This window comes from Schistocerca serialis, chromosome 4, assembly GCF_023864345.2.
Source record: "Schistocerca serialis cubense isolate TAMUIC-IGC-003099 chromosome 4, iqSchSeri2.2, whole genome shotgun sequence".
In the NCBI taxonomy this organism is placed as follows: domain Eukaryota; kingdom Metazoa; phylum Arthropoda; class Insecta; order Orthoptera; family Acrididae; genus Schistocerca; species Schistocerca serialis.
The window spans coordinates 672,385,965-672,408,811 of NC_064641.1; the positions used below are offsets into that span (position 1 = coordinate 672,385,965).

At 39.4% G+C, this 22,847-nt stretch overlaps 1 protein-coding gene across 1 annotated transcript in view; it reads left to right on the forward strand.

The window, feature by feature from the left end:
• The window catches only part of LOC126473146 (potassium voltage-gated channel subfamily KQT member 1-like), a 1,059,334-nt gene that overhangs the window by 936,334 nt on the left and 100,153 nt on the right, over positions 1-22,847 (forward strand). The window contains exon 14 of the mRNA XM_050100004.1: positions 6,902-7,050. Coding sequence (XP_049955961.1) covers positions 6,902-7,050 — 149 coding nt within the window. The remainder of the gene's footprint in view (positions 1-6,901; positions 7,051-22,847) is intronic.

The following is a 22,847-nucleotide window of genomic DNA, read 5'->3' on the forward strand; positions in this document are numbered from 1 at the left end:
CGTCTTAATCCTGAAATCATATTTATTAGGCATTCTGTCGAGCTTCCTGCTGTGGTACGGCGCATTATCCTTGGGTGGGATTTCACGAACGACCATACCTGCAACCCCCTCCCCCCCCCCCCCCCCCCCTCCAACACACAAATTAAAACTGTGTGCCAGATCGTGTTCCCAGGTTAGAGTCTCGGCTCGGCACAGTTTTATTTTGTAAGGAAGTTGGAAAGCAGCGCACACTCAGCTGTGGGATGAAAATTCGTTCTAGTTTCTTGCATCTTGTTGCAAGTACTTACCGTATTTGTCTTTCATAGAAGGAAATTGTGCGTGTTCGTACCGGCGTGAAAGTATCATTATCGAAATTGCGAATGGCACAAATACAGATGGGCCGAAACAGATGTATTGTTGGAACCTCAAACACACACACACAATTGGCACCACCAGTCAAGGAACTGTAAAATGAGTTTACCGATCAATTTGTTTCACCAGAAGGCAAAGTAGAACGGCTGTACAGACGTCTTTAAATTTTAACTTTTTTTTTTAATGTTATCGTGAACATAAATCCATTACATTTGTGTTAAAGTAGTAAATACTGCTTGCAAACATCGAAGAGTAGTTAAATGGCAGTCTCTTGGTGTGATACCGCGCCGCATTTTTGTTTCCTGTTATCGAATACTTGATTATACAATAGACAAGAGATGTTTGAAATTTGAACATGACATCCTCAAAGGTTTTAATCTAAGTCAATTGAGTAGTGTTTCTTGGCAACAACAATATGTACTTCTCTAATACTTTTTTTATTTTTGTGTTTCTTCGCGATTTTTATTCATTAATAATAATGCAACAACAGTGAAGACTCTTTTGGTTTTTAAAAATAACTGCTCTTTTGTAACAAGTACTTGCGTCGAGTTCCTGAAATAAACTTGACCCAGTGACTTAAAGAAGTAAAACTGATTAACTTTTTGTTCTAATATAAAGCCCTTAGCACGTGCTAACAGAAGTTATTTGCTACTGGGCGCAAGTCTTTTGTAACGCTTCTCTTATTGGATAATGCGCCATACCACATCAGGAAGTTCGACAGAATGCCTAAAAAATATGATTTCAGGATTACGACGTTAACAGTGGTTGCAAGCTTGACGTTAGCGGTGCTCCGAGACAAATGATTATTTTCAAATAGTGCAGATTTTCTCCGCTTCTGGCAGACTAGCGAAATCGTCAAGTTACCGTCGCTAGACCGTATATTATTACTCCATAAGCGACGAGAGGTACATTTTTTTAAGCACGGCATTGACTACTGTAACGATCCGCCAACGTCAAGCTGTCCCTAGATACGAAGTTTTACAAAAGACTTGCGCCCAGTAGCAAATAACTTCTGTTACCACGTGTTTTATCTATTCTAAACTGCTTTATAATCGATTTTTAACTTGTAGATATGTCCCCTCTTATGGGTGCTCGTCCTCCATCGGCTCCTTCCCCCCCTCTCCCCCAAATCATCTTTTCCTCTCCTTCGCCCCCACCCCCCTCCCTGTTCCTTTCCCGTCATCTGTCCAGGTTCCCCCATCTTCCCTCGCCTCTGGTATATCATATTTGTGCCAATTTTTTAGTTCAGTGTTCAAGTGAATGTTCAGTATTGTTCGTCTTTCCAAAGTGTTGCGAACAGAAGCCATGCTGTCGCTGGGTGTAAATTTTATATCTCTTGCGAACAGAAACCAGACTGTCGCCGTGTTTTTTAAATTGTCTATCTATTCTTTTACCTGTCTGCTTCATATGTATTTTATTAGCATCATCAACCCTTTGTTCAATGTTTTAAGTTCCACGATTTTCCGCTATTTTACCATTTAAGTCACCGATTTTATCGCCTGCTTTTATTATTTATTACCTTCATCATTTTAAAACAAATTCTGTAGGCTGAAGAGCAGCGCATTAACAAAGCTGCTGCCAACCCGCCCTCTTCGGGGGAATCAAAACTCAATAAAGAAAAAAAAGTAGATATGTAGAGACAAAGTCAAGTGTATTAAACTGAAAAAAAATTACGAAATCAGTAGTTCCGAGGCTTTTTTTTTTTTAGTGTTCTGAACAATTTACATTGCTGTCTAGATGGCCCATTTTGCTTCCCGCCTCACATTTACGTAATGGAATCGAATGAGTTGAGTATGACAGCTGGCACAATTACACCTAAAATATTAAAATCAAGCAGTGATCTACATCTAAATGTAATGCAGTGTCACAGCCACGCATTCTGTTTTTATACACCCGGAATTAGTTATATCTTTGATATAACTACCATTTTCAACATTTCGAAGCAGGATGAGCTATCAAAATGTGGATCAGTCATTTCCAACGTGATTTACTTTCTCTGACGTGTCATTTAACTCATGACCGTGAAGGAAATATACTTTGCACTTACGTAGAGTAAAATTATGCAGTTATACTTCAAAATCTGCTGCAAACAATAAAAACTGACTACTATCAAGGTCATATGATCAAAATTTAGTGTAAAACAAGTATAGTATAATAACAAGAAAGTGGTAGGGTTTTGGGAGCTCTGTAGTCCATTTTAGCCCGTTTTGACCATATCAGCTTAGAACAGGAAGTAAACAATTACAGTTCTAGTAAGCTCTTGGTGCTAGCAGTTGTCTTTGCAGTTGTACTTTTACTGTAATTTATCTGGAAGTATTTACACCCTGTGATCCTTCAGGTATTCTCAGTGCTATTGATTAATAATATTCTTCTGAGTGTACAACTGTGTTATTGTTTGCAACATGGGGTGTGCCCATACATTTTACAGCATTGTGTTCTGCATACAGCATTGTAACATTTCAGAGTTAATTACTGCATCAGCGTGAGAATCCATCATGTCATTAAGGGGCTCCGGAAAGGCTCAAAATCATGAAAAGTTCAATTTGTACTTTTTTGCGTTTTCTGAATCTGCAGACTATTACCTTTTAATAGATATATAATTTATTCAATTCCGAAGACTACAACTATTTTTAAATTTTTTTAAAATGTGTTCTACATGGGCGTGACCCACTGTGGCGCTGTTAAACTGCTGTCAAATGGTGGTATTATTAACGTCCGTGTTCATCAGGTACATTTTAGTGATGTGAGATAAAGTATGTGTTGTGGCTAGCCTGTGATGGTTCAATATATATCGCTGGTGTGATTGTCGATTGTTTCATGTTTATGTACTCTGTCGTTATCTCGAAAATATTCGTAATTATATTTCTTGAGTCTCTGTTTTGTTGAAGTATAATAATGAGTAAAAGTAAAGTTATTAGAAATCCTCTGAAGGCTTTTAAGAAAAGGAGAAATGTTGGAAAGCCAAAGGTATGTGTTATTACTGTAAACAATAAAGACGATAACCAAGTGAGTGAACCTAACCTCTCAAGTACACCTGCCCATAGCAGTCAAAGTGGGAAAGAAAATACTTCACAGAAGAAGCTTGGTTCAATGAGTGAAAACTATGAATGTTTTATGGGCGAATTGGATGTGAATGAGGACTTGCTAGTGAAATACAACTGAAATGTGATAAGTGTTCATACATGACCACCTTTTGGAACAGTGTTGCAGTAACTGCAACTGAAGAAAATGGTAGCAAAATCTACGAACACAACATTAGATTTGTTTATTCCTTGCGTTCAGTTGGTAAGGGTGCTACTGCAGGTGCAATTTTCTGTGGCATCATGTATCTTCCAAAGTTTACGACCTATAATAAATTAATAGGGTCTAAAGTAGAAGATGTCTGTATAGAATCTATGAAGAACGCTGTGGAAGAGGCAGTAATGGAAAATAATGGTAACAGAGATTTGACTGCAGCGTTCGATGGTACCTGGCATAAACGGGGACACACATCTCTTCATGGTGTAGTATCTGCCACCAGTATGTATACAGGGAAAGTTTTAGATGTAGCAGTAATATCAAAGTATTGTAGATGTCCACAAAAATATAAAGGTACACATGAAAATAATTGCAAAGCTAACTATAGTGGCCATAGTGGAGGAATGGAAGTGGCTGGTGTTGCCAGTATATTCCAGCGTTCTGAGGCGTGTGATAAAGTGCAGTATGTTAATTACCTTGGTGACGACGATTCTAAAAGTTTCAAACATGTTGAAGGACTGAAGCCCTATGGTGACGATGTTGTAGTGCAGAAATTTGGGTGTATTGGACATGTACAGAAGCGAATGGGAACAAGACTTCGGCGACTGAAAGCTTCGTACAAAAAACAAAAACTCAGTGATGGTAAAGGGTTGGATGGGAAGGGAAGGTTAACTGACAGTGTAATTGACAAAACACAGAACTATTATGGAATGGCTATTAGGCAAAATACACAAAGTGTTGACGAAATGAAGAAGGCTGTTTGGGCTCTTTTTTTTTCATACTTCTTCAACCGATGAAAATTCCCAACATAGCTTGTGTCCCAAAGAAGAAGGCAGTTGGTGTAAATATAACAAAGGATTGCTAACTGGTCAAGTGTACACTCATAAGCATAGTCTGCCTCATGCAATAATGGAGGTGATAAAACCTATTTTCTGAGACTTAGCAGCACCTGAACTGTTGAAAAAGTGTATTCACGGAAAAACTCAACACCCCAATGAAAGTGTAAATAGTGTTATATGGTCGAGAATCCCCAAGACTGTATTTGTTGGAATAGAAACACTTCACTTTGGTGTGTATGATGATGTTGCGACTTTCAATGATGGCAATATTGTAAGGTGCAAGGTATTTAGAAATATGGTAATGAAGATAGGTTCTAACATGGTATGAGCGACGCTTGCTTTAGAAAAGGAACGCCTTCGGGCTGCAGACAGGGCTGTAAAGAGTCTAGAAATACAAGCAAGAGTAAACAGGAGGAGGAACAAGAGGAAGCTGGAGGAGGAGTTTGCAGAGGATGAAGATAATCCATCCTATGGACCTGGAATGCACTAAAAAGTTAATCCAATCTTTGTCGCTCGATTCCCAAAACTTTTATTTTCTCATACTAATTACACGTTTTCTAAGGATCTTCCAAACATATTTGTTTCAAACTTTCAGTAAATGTTACACAGTACCTTCTGCATAATTTAACACAGCCTTTTTCGGAAAAACTGTATATTTTTGAATATATAAATAAAAAATTGCAAAAAAATGTTGTGAATTTTCATTACAATTGAAAAAAAATCATCTTTAATAACTGAACTAAAATTTTGTAAAATCCCTGTGTTAAGTTGTAGCCCATATTCCAATAAATAATCTGTAAAAAGTTCAACTTCCTACCTCAAATACTTTGTGAGGAAAGATGTAATTTATAAGCGTTATTTTAACATTGCAAGTATAGGGCGTTCCGGAGCCCCTTAAGCAGCATCTGTGAGGAAATGGTTTGTGGGTGGTGACATTACTGAAATGGAGTGGCCTGTTGAGGATCCACCCTGAACCCAGTGGGATGAGTCAAAACACCAGCTTCAATCCAGACCCAGTGTGAAACATGACTATCTTCACTGGTTACAGCTTTTGAGGAACAGTGGGCTGCAATTCTTCCACAGACTTTCAGACACCTCTTTGAAAGTGCCCCTGATAGAGTTCAAGCTTTCATAAAAGTGAACTTTTATGATAGCCTGAACTCTAACTCTGTGTTCAAGTTGGATCATGGGCAGGCCAGCCCATTTCAGGGATATTACCCACTACAAACAGTTGCCTCACAGTTGCTACTTTATGACATGGTGCATTGTCATGCTGATACAGTCATAATCTTGTAAATGTTCCACTGTTGTATGCAGAACACAATGCAATAAAGTGTGTTCATATTCTTTGGCATTTAGTGTTTTCTTAAGCAAAGCAAGAGGCAACTCCCTAACCCCAAAAAACACAACCGTACTGCAACACAACCTCAACCATACCACAACACCATCTCCTCCATACAACACTGCTGGCAATGCACATGATGGTAGCATTTGCCAAACCCACACTCTCTCTTCAGATTGCCAAAAGGTGTACCTAGCATCTGTACACCATCCTGGGCATTGCTTAGCATTGACTACAGAAATATGTGGCCTATGAACATTGCTCAACAATTTTATCCCATTCTTTTTCTCTACGTACAATCGTGCTATGCTTGATGTCCCCTGTTCGTCATTACATGAGGTTTGCCTGGCGTTAGTTTAGTTCTGCTTCATTGTCACAATACTGCATCGCCGTGTAGCTTGCTCGCCAGGTTTCGAGAGTGTGCATTTCTGGACGAGGTATCGAATATATTGCTTCCCCCTACTTATACCTCCCGAGGAGATCACGAATGTAAAATTAGAGAGATTAGAGCGCGCATGGAGGCTTTCAGACAGTCGTTCTTCCCACGAACCATACGCAACTGGAACAGGAAAGGGAGGTAATGACAGTGGCACGTAAAGTGCCCTCCGCCACACACCGGTGGGTGGCTTGCAGAGTATAAATGTAGATGTAGATGTACAAACAGTCACCTTAGATAGCTTTAGAAGAGTTGTAAAATACTCATGGATTTATTATCAGGTAACATCCAATCACTGGTCCACATTCGAAGTTCCTCAAATCTCATCACCAACCCATTCTGCTGTTAATACTTCTCTACTGATGACAACATTTCCCGCCATCTTTTATATTAGTGGCCCAATGCTCAAACTCTTGTGATGTCTAGTTGTCCACTGCACACCATATAGGATACTTTGGATTAAAAATGGGCATCTGTGAACAGTTGATTCACAAAGTTGGAATTTAAACTCGTAGAAATGTTGTTTACTAATGGCAATGGTTATGGTAAATAATCATACCTGTATTCCATTTTTATGTATGTACAAAAATTTGTTAGTTGTGTGCTGTGCAATTTCAAGGGCGTTTGATGCTGAACATTGTTCCTAATAAACACTGCACTTACAAATAATTACTAACTTGTGCACTTTTTTTGCAGCTCCATTCCCTCACAGTATATGTCATCTGCCTTGACTGTTGAACCATATACACATGAGGGAGAAGTTGTCATTGTGGTACCTCCTCTTAATCCAAATGAAGAAGATCATGAAATAGATTTTGGCAGCCCGAAGACCACAGAAAGCACAAGTAAGTTTGTTTTCCATTCCGTGTGCAATAAGCTTGCTTCAGCTTTTAACATATCTTACAAAGGCACTGTTCTGTTTATTTTAAGCAACAGCATAATACCTAATATAAACCTGCTAAATTGCATGTTGGAAGACTTCATGAGTGAACTTCCTTCATTTGCCTTTTGAAAATGCTTTGCGTCAGTAACATGTCTTTAATGTAAATACTGTAAAATTGAGCACATAGAAATCATTTGATATAGTTCCTACAAAAATATGTTTGTGCCAGAATTTGAGGAGCTTTCAGCTTAGTGGAAAATGTAATGATACCAAAATAAAAAGAAACACTCAGCTGCAGAAGTTGACTACGAACAGCGAAGTGAACTTATAATTACCCCATAATGAGGATTAAGTGTCTGACTGACCACTGTAGATACCAAGTCCAATTGAGACGTTCACAATGCACATCTTTTAGTATCCACAAATCCTTTTGACTGATTACTTTGTGGAAAACAAGTGTAACTGGCCTCCTCATCAACCCATAATGTTCAGTGTATGGTGAGTGAATGGCTGCAACACTCTATATTAAACTCATTACATGTCACAAAAAATTTGAATGATTGCTGTAGTTCCCTGCTGGCACATGATCAACCTAAGAACTGTTCATGTTGATTCAAGGCTTTGAAACTTAGAAGTAATAAGACTTGGGCTGAGACTGTTACAACTGCAACTCTGCCAAGGCTTAATACTATGCATGTTTCTCACCAAGATCTTTGTATCCTTACGTATAAAGTCTTGCCTAACTTGAGTTCCTTGGACTTTAGTATTCTTGGCTAGGGGAAGGAGTATCAGCAGTTGTGAACTAATGGAACTCAGGCAAAGGCTTTAGGCTGTGGGACATGCTGAGCTATTTATGTTGTGTGAATTGTAGCAAAATATATGACAATATTGACCTTAAAAGTATAATTACCACTACTTATTTTCATATATAGTTAATAATTTTAGAACTTCAGAAACTAAAAGTAACTTAGTGGGATTAATTAATACCAAATGGGATAAAGTACAACTAGTAAAAGTGTGGAAAAAATACAAAACAAAATAAAAGTTAACAGTATGTATTTTATTACAGAGGAAAAGAGCAGGGAGGAAATTAAGAAATACGTTTGTTGCAAAAGAATAAAATTCAAAACAGTATTGCTATTAGTAAAGGTTACAGAGTAATAGAACAGGGGAAATTTAGTCATAAGTTTTCTTGTTTACAAGAAAATCACAGTTATTGAATGAATCTCAGACAAAACAGTAAAACCTTTTTTTTTAAAAAAAATATAATCAGTGTTATCATAAACAGTCCACATTCAACTATAATATATCTTACCTATATAATTTCTTGTCAAAATAAAGCTAAGATTTGTTTATCAAGTGGCCTAGGTCACAGTTTTAGTATAGTATGCCTATACCCATTCCCACTATTGAACAAAATGTAAAGAATGTCATATAATGGTATGATCTCACTTTCATATATGTATTTGATATGATACAATGTGCCAGACTACTTAACTCACAATATTACATTAAATAATGCCATACAGTATTAATTTTTTTTGTTATTCCACATAAGAGCTACTAATAATTTATAATCCTCAGTTGATGTTGTTCCATTGTGTAAAATGCTTTAATTTTGTTCATCAGTTGTGTTAGTGTACCGTGCTTTTAAATTTATTTCAAGACTCTGATTCGGTATCATTTGGTAGCTTTTTAAAAATAGATGTGTCCAATACAAGTTAACCACTGCTATCTCCACATATGTCATTTCTTGTGTTGTGGCGGAGTACTAACATCCTACAATACAAGTTATTGTGATGTTGCTTGATGTGTACTAGGCAGTTATAGACATACAGGATCAGAACTGTCATGATATTTCATTCCTTAAGAACTCTCTGTATCACACTCGTGACAGAAATCTTGTAATGCCCCTGGTAGCCTTGCTTCGTCATTGAAGCATACTTTTTGTTGTAGCGATTTTCCCTTAGTAGAATTCCAGAGACCAGCTGGAAAACAAAGAGGGTGAAATGCAAACAGTAAGAGCATCTCATTAGCACATCCTGTCAGCTAAGGTAACAAATAAATCACAGTAGAGAGGCTGCAGGAGAATTTATCTACATAAATATCCTATCTATAGTTGTGTTGGGTATGAAACCCACGACGTTCCACTGATTTATTGTCACGGTTGAGAATATTTAAATTAATCTGCTTTGTTTCCATATTATTTATCTGTAATACATATGCCTGAAACCAAGTACACATCTGTCTACTGCTGATGGTAGTATACATTGTAGCTCATTCAGGTTGGTATAGTATCTTGAACCATTAATGTTGCACCATCTACAAACAACACTTTTTATGGGCCAACTTTGACTGCAGGTAGTTTACATGTTATAAACAAAAACAATACAAAAATAGAGCCTTGGAGTGTAGCTTCTATGATTGGTAATAAATCTGAGTTTTGACAGTTTACACATACTAACTGCTTTCTGTTGCTTGGTATGGCTATAGTGTGAGGATAGCTCTTTCACCTTTGCCATAGTACTGTTACTGCATGGTTAGGATGCTGTGGGGCATCATATCAGAGGGTTTCCTTAGGCCTAGTCATGCAGTACAATTTGCTGATGTATTCTCATCACAACTGTGTACTTTTGTTGTAATGTTCTCAACTGCCTTAACAGTAGAGAGGCCAGATTTGTAGCCATACTGTCCAGGGTAGAGTAAGTTGTTATATTGGTTCATGTGTTTATGCAGACAATCTTCAATTATTTTAGAAATTATTGCCACATTGTGAAATGGGTTGGTAATTATCAAGTGAGATAGGCGAATGGTTGCCTCTCCCTTCTCTTACTTATTGCTCCATCAAGGAATTTCCATTATTGTTACATCTCTTATAAACGGTTTTGAAGCAGAAATTCTAGACGTTCTAGATAGACACCTCCAATTATTATTTTATATATAATAATTGTTGGAGGTATTCTGTTTTCTTTCCTCAAATGTTTAATTACAAAATTAGAAAGACCAAAATGATCTTGAGGTCAGTTTGTCTACCTTCAATCACACAACAAAGATATTGTGCAAGATAAGACAGTTCTAAACCTTTGCAAAATTTCAAATGATTATAAATTAGTTTATTCTCAGAAAAACTCGGTAAAAAGTTAGGAAGAAAAGGACTCCAGCAGGAGATCAGGCATATGATTATGAGAATTTATTACTGCGTAGAGATATGTATTGAGAAAATTAATCAGAGTGTTCAGCTTCTCATAAAAGCAATATTATGCACACATAAGAAATGGAGCAATTATTTAACAACAGTCCCTATGCAAAGACAAAAAGATAACAGGGAGAAATTTCATGCAGACAAAGGAGAAAAGACGAGATTTTCAAGTAAATGATACTAGGAGGGTGATATACTATGCTGAATTAAACAATGCTATTCAGTATGTCTTTATGAGGAAAAGTTTATATCAGGAGCTATCAGTAATGATAAAGGCAACCCTGAAGAAAATATAATACAAATATACATTTAGCAGACATCACATTTAATCAGTTAGAGTTTAATAGCTAACAACTACACTGGTGTGCAAAACATGATGATGAAAGTAACTTTTACATGATGTGTCACTGACAAGTAACGTAGGTTAATGGAACTTGGACCATACATAGAAAGAACTGCTACATTATAGCACAGAAGGTAACTGAAAGAAATACAGAATGAGACAAAGAGAAATGACACTTTTATTCAAAGATAATAATTACACCGAAGTCACCATGCAACATATTGTGTTACAAACCCTCCCAATAATAACATGTACAGTGATGAGTGTGTGGATGGGCACAAAAGTCCAGAAACAAAGAATGTGACAAGAACTAATTAATGAATATGAAATCAAGTGTCAGGATGTTTTGATGAGGAACAAACTGCTACTCTATTCATAATTTGCTTACCAACTTTCTAAAGATTTAACCATGAATAATTATAGAAATTAAAGAAACCTTGTAATATTAATTCCTTACTTGCAGAGGAAGCAAAACATATTTAGGCTGTTGTCATTTTGAGATGAATTAATAAATCATTGAAAATGGCAGTGGCTCTTAAAAAGATTCAAGTTTGAATGGAGAGTCTTCTTCGTCTTGAGGTGCTCACAAACACAGAATATCCTGCCTTCCCGATGGTCAAAGCTTCACCAGGTTAGGAAACTTCTGGGACAAAAAGAAAGTGGCCAGGGTTAAGGTCCAGCAGGTGACAGCAAGCTGCTTGACCACCCAGCAAGTTGGCACTGGAACTAATTTTTTTCACCCGTAGACACTCTAGTGTGAGGTGCCTACTAGCTAACAAAAACCATAAGCATTCCTGCTCCATCACATTCTGGTACATCTTCTTGGAAGATGCACTAGCTGCAATCTCACCCAAGACTGCCTGTTGTCCATAGGTAAGCTCTGCCATGCAATAGTAAAACTTAGCAGTGTGTGACTTTGGGTACAGTCTAACAGTGATGCTCGGACTCAATCATCATTTTGGTCATCTGGCAATTGCAAGTATTTCTTGATACTATGCGAGAGCAGCAGTGCCAGCCAAGGGGTACAGAAGCTACACTGAATTCTGCTAGTCCCTCCATCTTTTGTTGCTGAAACCTAGTTCTCATGGTTCAGGATTCTCACTCTGAAGTGTTCTCAGTTCAACTTACATAGCTATATGTGACTGCTGCCTCTATGTGTCATTCTGTGAATTTGTCTATGTCAGTGGTGGCTGCCCTCAGTGAAGAGTACATTGTTCTTTACTAATTTCAGAATATATCTCTTTCTACTAGTTCCTAAATCTTTTATTTTTGTTGTGATTTCTACTACCTACCCCCAGTATCCATCCAAGTCAGTAGCTCCTTGCACATAGGGCCATAGTCCATGCCTTCCCACAGTCTGATACTGAGTAGCATAACAACAAGAGACCCTGATTGCCTATCAACACTTATCTTGCCCACTAACTGGGGCAAGCACTTTTCATTCAGGCCACATGGGGTACGAAAATATGGCAGTCAGTTTAGGTGGTGTAGTGCCACCATGATTAATGATGGTCCCCTGGACGTTACAAAAGGCAAGATGTGGTTATTAATAGAATGTCTAATCACCACAGGCAGTAATACATCCTCTTCAACTGCTCCCATTACAGACACTAGGTCGGTAAGGAATACTTGCGGTAGGGTGTTCCATTGTTCTGCTAGTGCAGTTGACAGCTGCTGGATTGTCACTGGTATGTGTGAACATGCTGCGGTATGTGCCCTCAGCACATTCTTCATCTGCTCAGTGGGATTTAAATTGAGGAAACAGGCAGGACAGTGCTTTTGCCAAATATCCTCTTATTCCAACAATTTCTTTTTTTGCAAAGTTCAATGTATTCATATGTTGTCATCCATAAAAATGAAGTCATGGCTTAATAGTCTGCCCCCCGGTAGCTGAGTGGTCAGCACTAATGAATGTCAATCCTAAGGGCCCGGGTTTGATTCCCGGCTGGGTCAGAGAATTTCTCTGCTCAGGGACTGAGTGTTGTGTTGTCCTAATCATCATCATTTCATCCCCATCAACACACAAGCGGCTATAGTGGCGTCAAATACAAAGACTTGTGCTTGGCCAACTGTCTACCTGAGGGGAGGCCCTAGTTACATGACATTTACATTTGTGGCTTAATACACCACTGAAAAGACACACATGAGTAAGGAGTACAGTGTCACAATAATTTTGACCAATGAGTAAACTGTGTTCACATTTTTGGAGGTCAGTACGCATACGCAACTTTGTGTCTTCCACACCATACCACTGGACCACCAAAAGATTATGTTGGACAGTGCTGGATGTACCTTCATATGGCAAGAGGTGAGAATGGGTAATGCATCTAGGAACATCATCAGTCACGATCATTTTCGTGGTCCAGATGTTATGATGTGGGGAGGCAAAGTTGCTTGGTCATACTAACCACTAAATCTTGGAACACGGTACATCTATCAGTCAGAGTTATTGTTGCACTGTGGGCTGTCCCCACACGCGTATTTTCTCGAGTGCATCCAGATCTGACTTTGTTTTTATGTATGACAGTGCGAGACTGCATCAAACAGCACATGGGGAGTGGCTCTCGGAACAAGAAGATATTTACCTAGTGGACTGGCCTGCTTGTTCTGCTGACTTAAATCCCACTGATCATATGTGTGATGCTTTGGGAAGATATATTGTGGCACTTCCACATGTAGCAATGACTATCCAGCAGCTGTTAAATGTGCTGGTGAGGGATTAGAATGCTCTACCATAAGAAGTTCTTATCAAGCATATAGCCAGCATGGAAGGACATTGCAAAGCACGCTTTGCCATCTGTTATGTTTGTGCAACCTATAAGGAGTCATAACCAGGGGACTATCATGAATTGTGGTGATTTAAGTGTAATTAGTGCCTCTGAATAAAAATGTCATATCTGTTCACCTCATTGCATGTTTCTTTTGGTTACCTTTTGTGCTATACTGTAGCAGTTATTTTTGTGTATGGTCCGACTTTCATTGACCTATTTTATTTGTCACTGACAAGTCGTGTAAAAGTTGCTTTTATCCTTAAGTTTTGACACCAATGTAAAACAAAGTTGTACAAGTTTTTTAATATTTCTTTAATGTTTGTATTATTCAAGAGATGGTTCAGAATCATGTCTAGTTTGTAATGATGATGTTATGGCTGTCAAGCTGCTTGAGGTACAAAGAAGGAAAGGCACATAGAAGTGATATGCTTTGGTAGGAATTATACAAGATAGTAACACAATAATAAAAAATAAATCTGAAAAATTGTTTCTGGAACACCTTCAGGGAATACAGTTTCCAAAAACTGGTTTACTTCTCAAGAAGGAAGAAAGAAAATGTGTAAGTAATTACACATCTCTCAGCCTCCTCTCCAGAATGTACAAGCTATTTGTTGAACCCCACAATACCCAATGGCCCTTGAAATGGTAGGGCAGCTTGCATAGCATACTTAATTAATAGAGATAGTTGTACCATAGGTGCAGCCACAATGGATGAGTGTCTGTGGATAGGTCAGGACTAACACATGGTTCTTGAAGCGCAGTAACAGCATTTTCAGTAGCTGCTCTTTGGTGAAATATTCCAGATGTGAAATAACCCCACACTAGGGTATGCGGGCAAGGTCTACTCAGGAGGATGTTTTCGTCAAGGGGGAAAAAAAAAACACTAATGTTCTTTGGATCAGTGCATGGAATCTCAAATTCCTTAATTTTACAGGTAGGTTAAATAATTTGAAAAGAGAAAGGGATAGTCTGAAGTTAGACAAAATGTGAATTTATGAAATTTAGTGACAGGAAGAACAGGATTTCTGGTTCAGTGACTGAAGGGTTGTCAACATAAAATCAAATAGGAGTAGAAGTATGGTTTCAAATGCCAACTGTGTAGGTTGGAACTTAAGTAGTGGCAACACTGCTGTGGAGACACTATGCAATGGAATCTGCTATTGTTGCTGATAGCACACATTGCTGACATACCCACCTTACCTAGGAGCAAATGGACTCACCTGTCCTACATCACTGGCAATTGCACAGTCGAGGGAAACACAGTCATTTGTGAGTGAGCGGTGTAACATAATGGTGTCATTATGTTTTCGAAACAGGAACAATGGAGTTGGATCAAGATTGAATGTGCCAGAGGTCATACAGCATGACAGTGTCATCAAGGTCTTCAAGAGGCGGGAAATCAGCATTGCCAGACAGTACAGTGGCACATTGGGTAAAAGCCTTCAACAAAGGTCGACAAACTGTGGCAGACATGCATCGGGCAGATCGTCCTAGCATCTCCAAAGAAGCAGTGCATACTGTTGCCGCGTTAGTGGACAGTGATCAATGCCATACAATTCGTGAGCTCTCCCACAAAACCATATTAACACATACGACTGTGCTTTGCATCCTGAAGGAACGTCTGGCCATACGAAAAATTGCATCATGATGGGTTCTGCATGACCTGACAGAAATGCAGAAATAGATGCATTGCGATGCTGCTCAGATGCACTTGGAGCACTATGAGCATGAAGGAAAGGTTTTCTTACACCGTATCATAACACTGGATGAGACATGGGCCACATCGTATAAGCCAAAACTGAAATGCCAGTCCAATGAATGGCGTCATAATGGGTCACTGCGAATGTCAAAAGTGCATCAGAGCCCCAGTATGGTGAAAGTTATGGTGATTCTCATGTAAGACTGTGATGGTGTTATCCTAATGCATTACATTCCTCAATGGCAGACTGTCAATGCACAATATTACTGTTCGTTTTTGGAGCATCACCTTTGACCAGATTTGCGAAAGAAATGGCGACACTTTCTGCACAACCCACCCATCATTTTGCATGACAATGCATGGGCACATATAGCGCAAGCTGTGGCTGCTCTGTTCAGTCAGTGGGACTGTGAAGTACTGTACCATCCACCATACTCCCCACTTGAGACTTTGATTTGATTCCAAAGTTGAAGGAACCACTTCATGACATTTGCTTCAGAACTGTTCCAGAGATTCGAGAGACAGTAGACCGCTCTGTTTGCACCATCAACAGAACAAGCTCTGCTAACAGTATACTATGCCTTCCACATTGCTGGCAATGGGTTCTACACAGTGCTGGTGACTACGTTGAAGGACAGTAACAGGTGCAAACATGTAACTCTTTTGTATTGTTTGTGAATAAATAGTTGCTACTATTTAAGTTCCAATCTTGTTTCTCCACAGATAATGAAAAGATTTTTTTAAAGTTTGAGATAAAAGAAATTATTTATGTAGTTAGTGCTGGTGGAAATTTAATAGTGATGATCGAACTGGATTTTGATAGCATGATGGTGGATTGGGGAAAGGAGTGAAATGTAAAGCTGCCTGATAGAATTTTGCACAGAGCACAATTTAATCATTGCAGACACTTGGTCTGAGACTCATGAAAGAAGGCTGTGCAAGGGGAAGAGACCTAGAGGTACTGAAAGGTTTCATATAAGTTATATAATAAGTTATATAATTATAGGACAGAGATTTCTTAACATGATTTTAAGCTGCAATAATTTTCAGCATCATATGTGGACTCTAACCATAATTCATTGGTTATGAATGGAGAAATTACAGAAAGGTAAGAAATTAAGACGACTGTACATGAATAATTTGAAGGAACAAAGATTTTTGAAAGTTTCAAAGGGAGCATTAGGCAACAACTGACTGAAACTTGAGAAAGGAACACTATAAAATTAATTGATGTCTTTTCAGAATTGGAGTAGTGGATCCAGCAGACTAACAACTAGGGGAAACAAGACTAAGTAAAAATCTCTGGATAACACATGAGAGGCTGAGTGTAGTAATGAAAAAAGAAACCAAATAGTAAAAATGCAACAAAAGAAGCAGGCAAGAGGGATTACTGACACATATAAATTTGAGATTGGTAGGAAGTGCAGAAATGCAAAGCAGGAATGGTTTCAGGAGAAATTCAAAACTGTAGAAGCATGCATTATTATGGGAAAGATAGATGCTGCACATACAAACAGAGAGAAAAGAAAAAAAGCACTATCAACAATAATTGCCCAGAGGGAAAGCCAGCCCTAAGCAAAAGAGAAAAGGCTGAAAAATAGAAGGAATGCATGGAAGGAAACAATCTTGAAGACATCATTATGGAAGAGGAAGAGAAAGTAGATAAAGATAATGTTGGTAATATGAATACTGCAAGTCAGTTTTGGCAGAGCACTTGGAGAATGAAGTCCTTGGGAGAACCAGTTATATACAGTAACTATTTCACCTGGTGTGCAAGATATAGAACAGATGATATTCTCAAAGACTTCATGAAGAATATATTCACACTGATAAATTTAAAGAGCTGTGCATGTAATATGGAATAGCAGTTAGCATCACTGGATGGCATACCATGGGTTGCCAGTCTGAATATGACCACAATCAAATATTTGCTATCTAATGTTTATCATTTCCAGAGGGTTCTCAAAATTTGTATTTTTACAATGGTTACAAGTCCTGTAATATTCAATCATGTCTTCTCTGTCTCTATATTGGTGTGGGTAATAAACATGTTTTCCATGCAAAGTGTTGTACTTCATTGATGATACGGCTTTCGGATTTGGATTTTATTGTAGATATGACGAGACAATACCAGTTCAAAAGAAGACAGATAAAACATGTGTGAAGATGACACAACCATCAATTTAATGGTTTGTTGATTCAGGGAAGGAGACCAAACAGCAGGGGAAGGAGACCAAACAGCGAAGTCATTCTTCTCATCAGATTAGGAAGGATGGGGAAGGAAGTTGGCTGTGCTCTTTCAAAGGAACCGTACTGGCATTTGCGTGAAGTGACTTAGGGATATCACAGAAAACCTAAATCAGGATGGCCAGATGCAAGTTTGAACCATTGTTCTCCCAAATGGAAGTCCAGTGTGCTAACCACTGCGCCACCTTGCTCGGTATCAATTTAATGATTCATGAATAAAAATCTCTCGGTGTACATGCCGCGTCAATTCAGGATAAAACTCCAAGCTTTCGACCACTACCCCCATGGTCGTCATCAGGGCTAAAACTGACTGTCGTGAGCTAGTGAAGTTCCCACTTTTATATGCAAAGGATGGCTTCTGATGCATGGGCTATTACTAGTAATAATAATAATAATAAGTAATAGCCCACGCATCAAATTACTGGGACTCTATGATCCGGGAAGCAGTCGAAATTAGACTTAGCGATAATAACTTTAACAGAGACAACGGCTATGCACTTAGCAACACTTGGAAGAGTGCAATGGATAAAGAAAAATCGCAGAGAAAAACTTCCCGCACTTTACCTCCTGATTCAAGGGATGGCGCTGCAAGCAACGCGGGATAGAAATTACATCTATGGAAGTAGAGGGCACCACTTCACTACACACCATATCGCTGTTGCTATGACATATTCCAGCCAATCAGAAGTTGTCCTTTGCATATAAAAGTGGGAACCTCGCTAGCTCATGACAGTCAGTTTTAGCCCTGACGACGACCATGGAGGTAGTGGTCGAAAGGTTGGAGTTTTATCCTGAATTGGCGCGGCATGTACACTGAGAGATTTTTATTCAAGAAATACGTCGCGAAAGACTTCGTAGCCAATTCAATGATTCATGTTTGCAAATACTGACATGTACTGTTTATAGAAGACTATAAAGACTGATATAAGCTGATCGCTCGCAAGACCTATTTGAGTTCCAAAGAGATATAGGAACATTGAACACAATACTGATTGTGTGCCATGTCTTAGAAGATAAGCTGAAAAATTACAAATGTACTCTCATGAGCCAAAACATTATGATCACCTACTAAACATTATGTTGGTCCACCTTTTGAACATAACAGAGCACCAGTTCTGTACAGCATGGGTTTGACAGATATGAGATGGATTTCCAGAGGAGTATGGCACCAGATGTCTATGCACAGGTTGCACAATTCCCATAATTTATTGGCCAGAAGTTTGTGGGTGTGTAGACATCAGATTGAGTTCACTATCATGCTGCTCAAACTATTGTAGCACTATTCTGCCTTGTGACATAGACAGTAAATCTGCTAGAACATGAACCGCCCATGGGGGACACATCAAGCATGGAGGGATGCAGATGGGCCCCAATAATGTTTAAACAGTCTACAGCTGTCAAGATGCCTTCAGTTGTTCCATGTAAGGTGTGGTGAATGTCACCCAGTGTATTATACTGCCCCCCCCCCCCCCCCCACAGGGCAGGCCGCAGTGACAGATCAAAGTAGTGCACCACCAGCCCTTTGGCCATGTGGATGTCACGATGACAGCATCCCCAGCAGCAGAGAACAGTGACCAGTGTCGACTTGGGCCAGCAACCAAACCCTCACTCCCACACTGGTGATCCTAGCATGAAGCAGATGGACAAACTCAACCACAGCAGGTGTGATGCAGGCTGCAGAAGGTGGAGGAGCATGCATGGCTGCAAGCTGTGAACCAATTCAGCTGGGCTCCACTCCCATAGGCATGAAGCGATAGGTGCTCAGAAAATGGGGAACGGCATCATCAGTGAAGAATCCACAACATAATTTTTCTTTTGGGTTCAAAATGGCTCTGAGCATTATGGGACTTAACATCTGAGGTCATCAGTCCCCTAGACTTAGAACTACTTAAACCTAACTAACCTAAGGACATCACACATATCCATGCCCAAGGCAGGATTCGAACCTGCGACCGTAGCGGTCGCGCGATTCCAGACTGAAGCACCTAGAACCGTTTTCATTTGGGACTTGAATGTATGCACTAGCTGTTCTGCCTCACCATTTGATTGAGGATGGAATGGTCGAGCCATAATATGACAAATTCTGTGATGAGAAAAAAAAAAACAACAGAAAGGTGTGAAAAATGAACTGGGGCCCAGTATTGGAAACTAAGGTAAAAGGCAACCCCTCAACTGAAACAACCCTCAAAATCATATGAATTGTAACTTCAACCAACATCAATGTACTCTGGAAAATGTAAGGAAATTAGAAAAATGCATCCACAACCAAGAGCCAGTATGAATTCTAGAAGGGACCCGCAAAGTCTACATGAATGCCTTCCCACGGCTGGTGGGAGCAGGCCAGGGGTACAAGGACACTCTAGGAGCTAATACCTGTTGTTGGGCACACTGCTCACAACCTGTTATGGAACAGACAATTTTGCCATTGATCCCCAACCATAAAACAAGTTTCCTAGTTAACAGTTTAGTGCTCAAAACTCTCCAATGGCAATGGAGGAGAAGGTGTAGAACCTCGTGCAGTAAAGCAGCAAGAATGACTACTCTGGGAGAGAGGTCTTCTGTGGACTAAAATTCATCGTTACCTGTCATTTATCATCCCAATACTGCTCAGTGCACTGCATTAGATGTCATTCAGGGACTCATCCCTACTGTGCAGCTATCATCTGTTTCAGAGAATGAACTGGACTAAGTTCCCAGGTATCATTTGGGAAGATAGGGTTTTGTTTAGTAATTACCTCCAAAGGTTCACCTGGAAAATATAGCTGCAGCTGCATCATGTTTAAGTGAGTAACTCCCATCAATGTAGCTGCTAAATTAAATATTGGTCTCATAATATCACACATGATACCATTAATTAACAATCCATTACCTCTTACCTCCACACTTCTTGCTCTCATGAGCTTCCATTTTTTCATAAAAACTTGCAACCACTATTATATCATTGTACACTGAGTATACCCATGTAGACCCATTCACTGGGAGTATGGCCTTGGTTCCATCGCCATCTTTTAGCATGGATAATCCTCTGCCTTGCCCCTGAACAGTTCAATGGCACAAGCAGTTCCTCCCATCTGGTTTAAAAGGTTCAAATGGCTCTGAGCACTATGGGACTTAACTTCTGAGGTCATCAGTCCCCAAGAACTTAGAACTACTTAAACCTAACTAACCTAAGGACATCACACACATACATGCCCGAGGCAGGATTCAAACCTGCAACCGTAGTGGTCGCGCAATTCCAGACTGTAGCGCCTAGAACTGCTCGGCCACCCTGGCCGGTCCTCCCATCTGGATCTTGTGAGTAGGGCATATGATGACAACTCCTCATTGGCATTGCTGGAGTTCTCCTTTGGTCATTACAATGTGCCAACCTTCCACTGTCAAGTTCACACTGTCCTATCTCATCTGCACAAACTTTCCCACTGTTTCTAACCTTATTGGGTTAGTGTGCACAATGTAACACTTAGATAATGCATGTTTGTCCACTGCTGGTATTTTCACTGACATGTACAATTGTTCACTATCCATTCTCACCTCCACAGTTGCTCCATGGTAGTAGAAAGGCAGGTTTTGACTGTTGGGCCCTGCTGTTAACTGTAGTTCTGGTGGTAGTTCTTTCCACACCTTTTTTTTCTAAGTCCCTTCATGTGTTGCTTAGGTGACAATAGGACCTGGCTCAATTTCCCATACAGTGTCTGATGAATGGCTTCCTTCAGGCTTGTTAACTCCAGTCTTCCATCCCATAAAGTATATCCAATAATTGCAAAAGTTTTTCAAGCAATGTTCTCACATCCAATAGTTTCATTTGTGCTTGAACTGCCTTCAAATTCTGGTTTAGAATGCTAGCTGATGCTCTGGCATAATCCATTACTTCCCTAGTTAGTTGTCAAAGCATTCATGTATTTTTCAACTTGCTCCTTTCCAGACAGTCAGTCCATGTAGAATGCCACACTGGAGTCACTGAATTTCCTTTTGACAACTCTCTTGCAGCGTCCACTGCCCCATTTAGCTCACTCACATCATTTGGTGTGCCAAATATTGTCTTGAATGTTTTTCCTCCAGCATCTTTTCATTCCCTTTTCTTCCTCCACAGTTCTCATGGTACCACTTCTACAACTTCTTTCATTTGCCCCTTCAGTCATGCATACACTATGAGCAACTTCTTGAGCACCTCTGACACCTCACTAAGTACTCCATTACTGCTCACTAGCTGTCATAAACCTGAGAATACCTCTTTCAGTCTTCTTATTTCATTCTGCAGTTCCCATAGATTAAATACCAAAACTTAGTGTCCACCTGTGATTAGACTATACAACATCCTGCTGCCTGGAAAACAAAGTTCCTCTATCCAGATGATAATAGCTGTTGCGTCAACCCTACTCCACTCCAGGCACAGAGATACAGCTCCATTAAAACTAGCATCTTTCTTCCTTGCACTAGCCAAGTGGCAACCTGAGGACAGGGATCATTACCATCTCCCCTCCCCCCCCCCCCCCCCCAGAAGCCCACTGTCTCCAGTCAGTATCTCTCACTCAATAATTAACAATAATCCTTATCCTAACATATACATATGATCCTACTCAACACTAGTTGAATAATTCACACAAAAATGGCAATTATCATAATAAAACATGAAATGCATTGAATATCCCCTTGGCCTTAAATAATATGATATACAATGTACATGGTCCTTCATCCCCTGTTGTTCACTCTCTTGCTCCTTATGTTTCACTCTTTGCTTTGGATCTATCAATACTTCTCCTGGGATCAATTCTGGTGCACCCTGGAATTGCCATAAGTGTCTGACAGTATGACCATTGACCTCATTGGCAACTTATGCTTCACTTTACAGGTGACATGCTTTCAGTTACTTCATACAGGCAGCCCTATTACCATGTCGCAAACTTCTTTGCTTTCCATTTTGCAGTATAAGGACTGGACAACACCACCCACTGGCCCATCTTAACATTGAGATAAGGTTCTCATGCACTTCACTGCCTCTTTTTGCATCTCCAGTGCCTTAGTGTTTACTTTTCAGATCCTTTTCCAAACTTCTCTCACAGTTCTTGCAGTCTCCCAGGCTGACTCTCTGTTTGTGTTCCCTTTCTGCTTAATCATTTTGAATGGCAACAACCTTGTGCTGGTGTATATACATTTGAATTACATGCATTCACCACAAAAGATAAATATATATCCCAGTCCATATGGTGGGAGTTGATGTAATAACGAAGCATCCTCTTGATTATTTCATGAGCCCATTCCATCCTTCCATCTGACTGGGAATGAAATGGACTCATTCTTAATTTTTTCTCTCTCAACAACTAATACATCTCCTTCATTAGCTCCAAAATTAAGTTCATACCTTGATTCTTTATTATTGTCTCTGGTAACACAAACTTAAGCATCCATCTAATCACCAATGCTTGCACAACTGTGACTGTCTGCTGGTCTGGTATTAGCACCACCTTGCTATAATGAGAAGAATGGTCTATTGTAGTCAGCA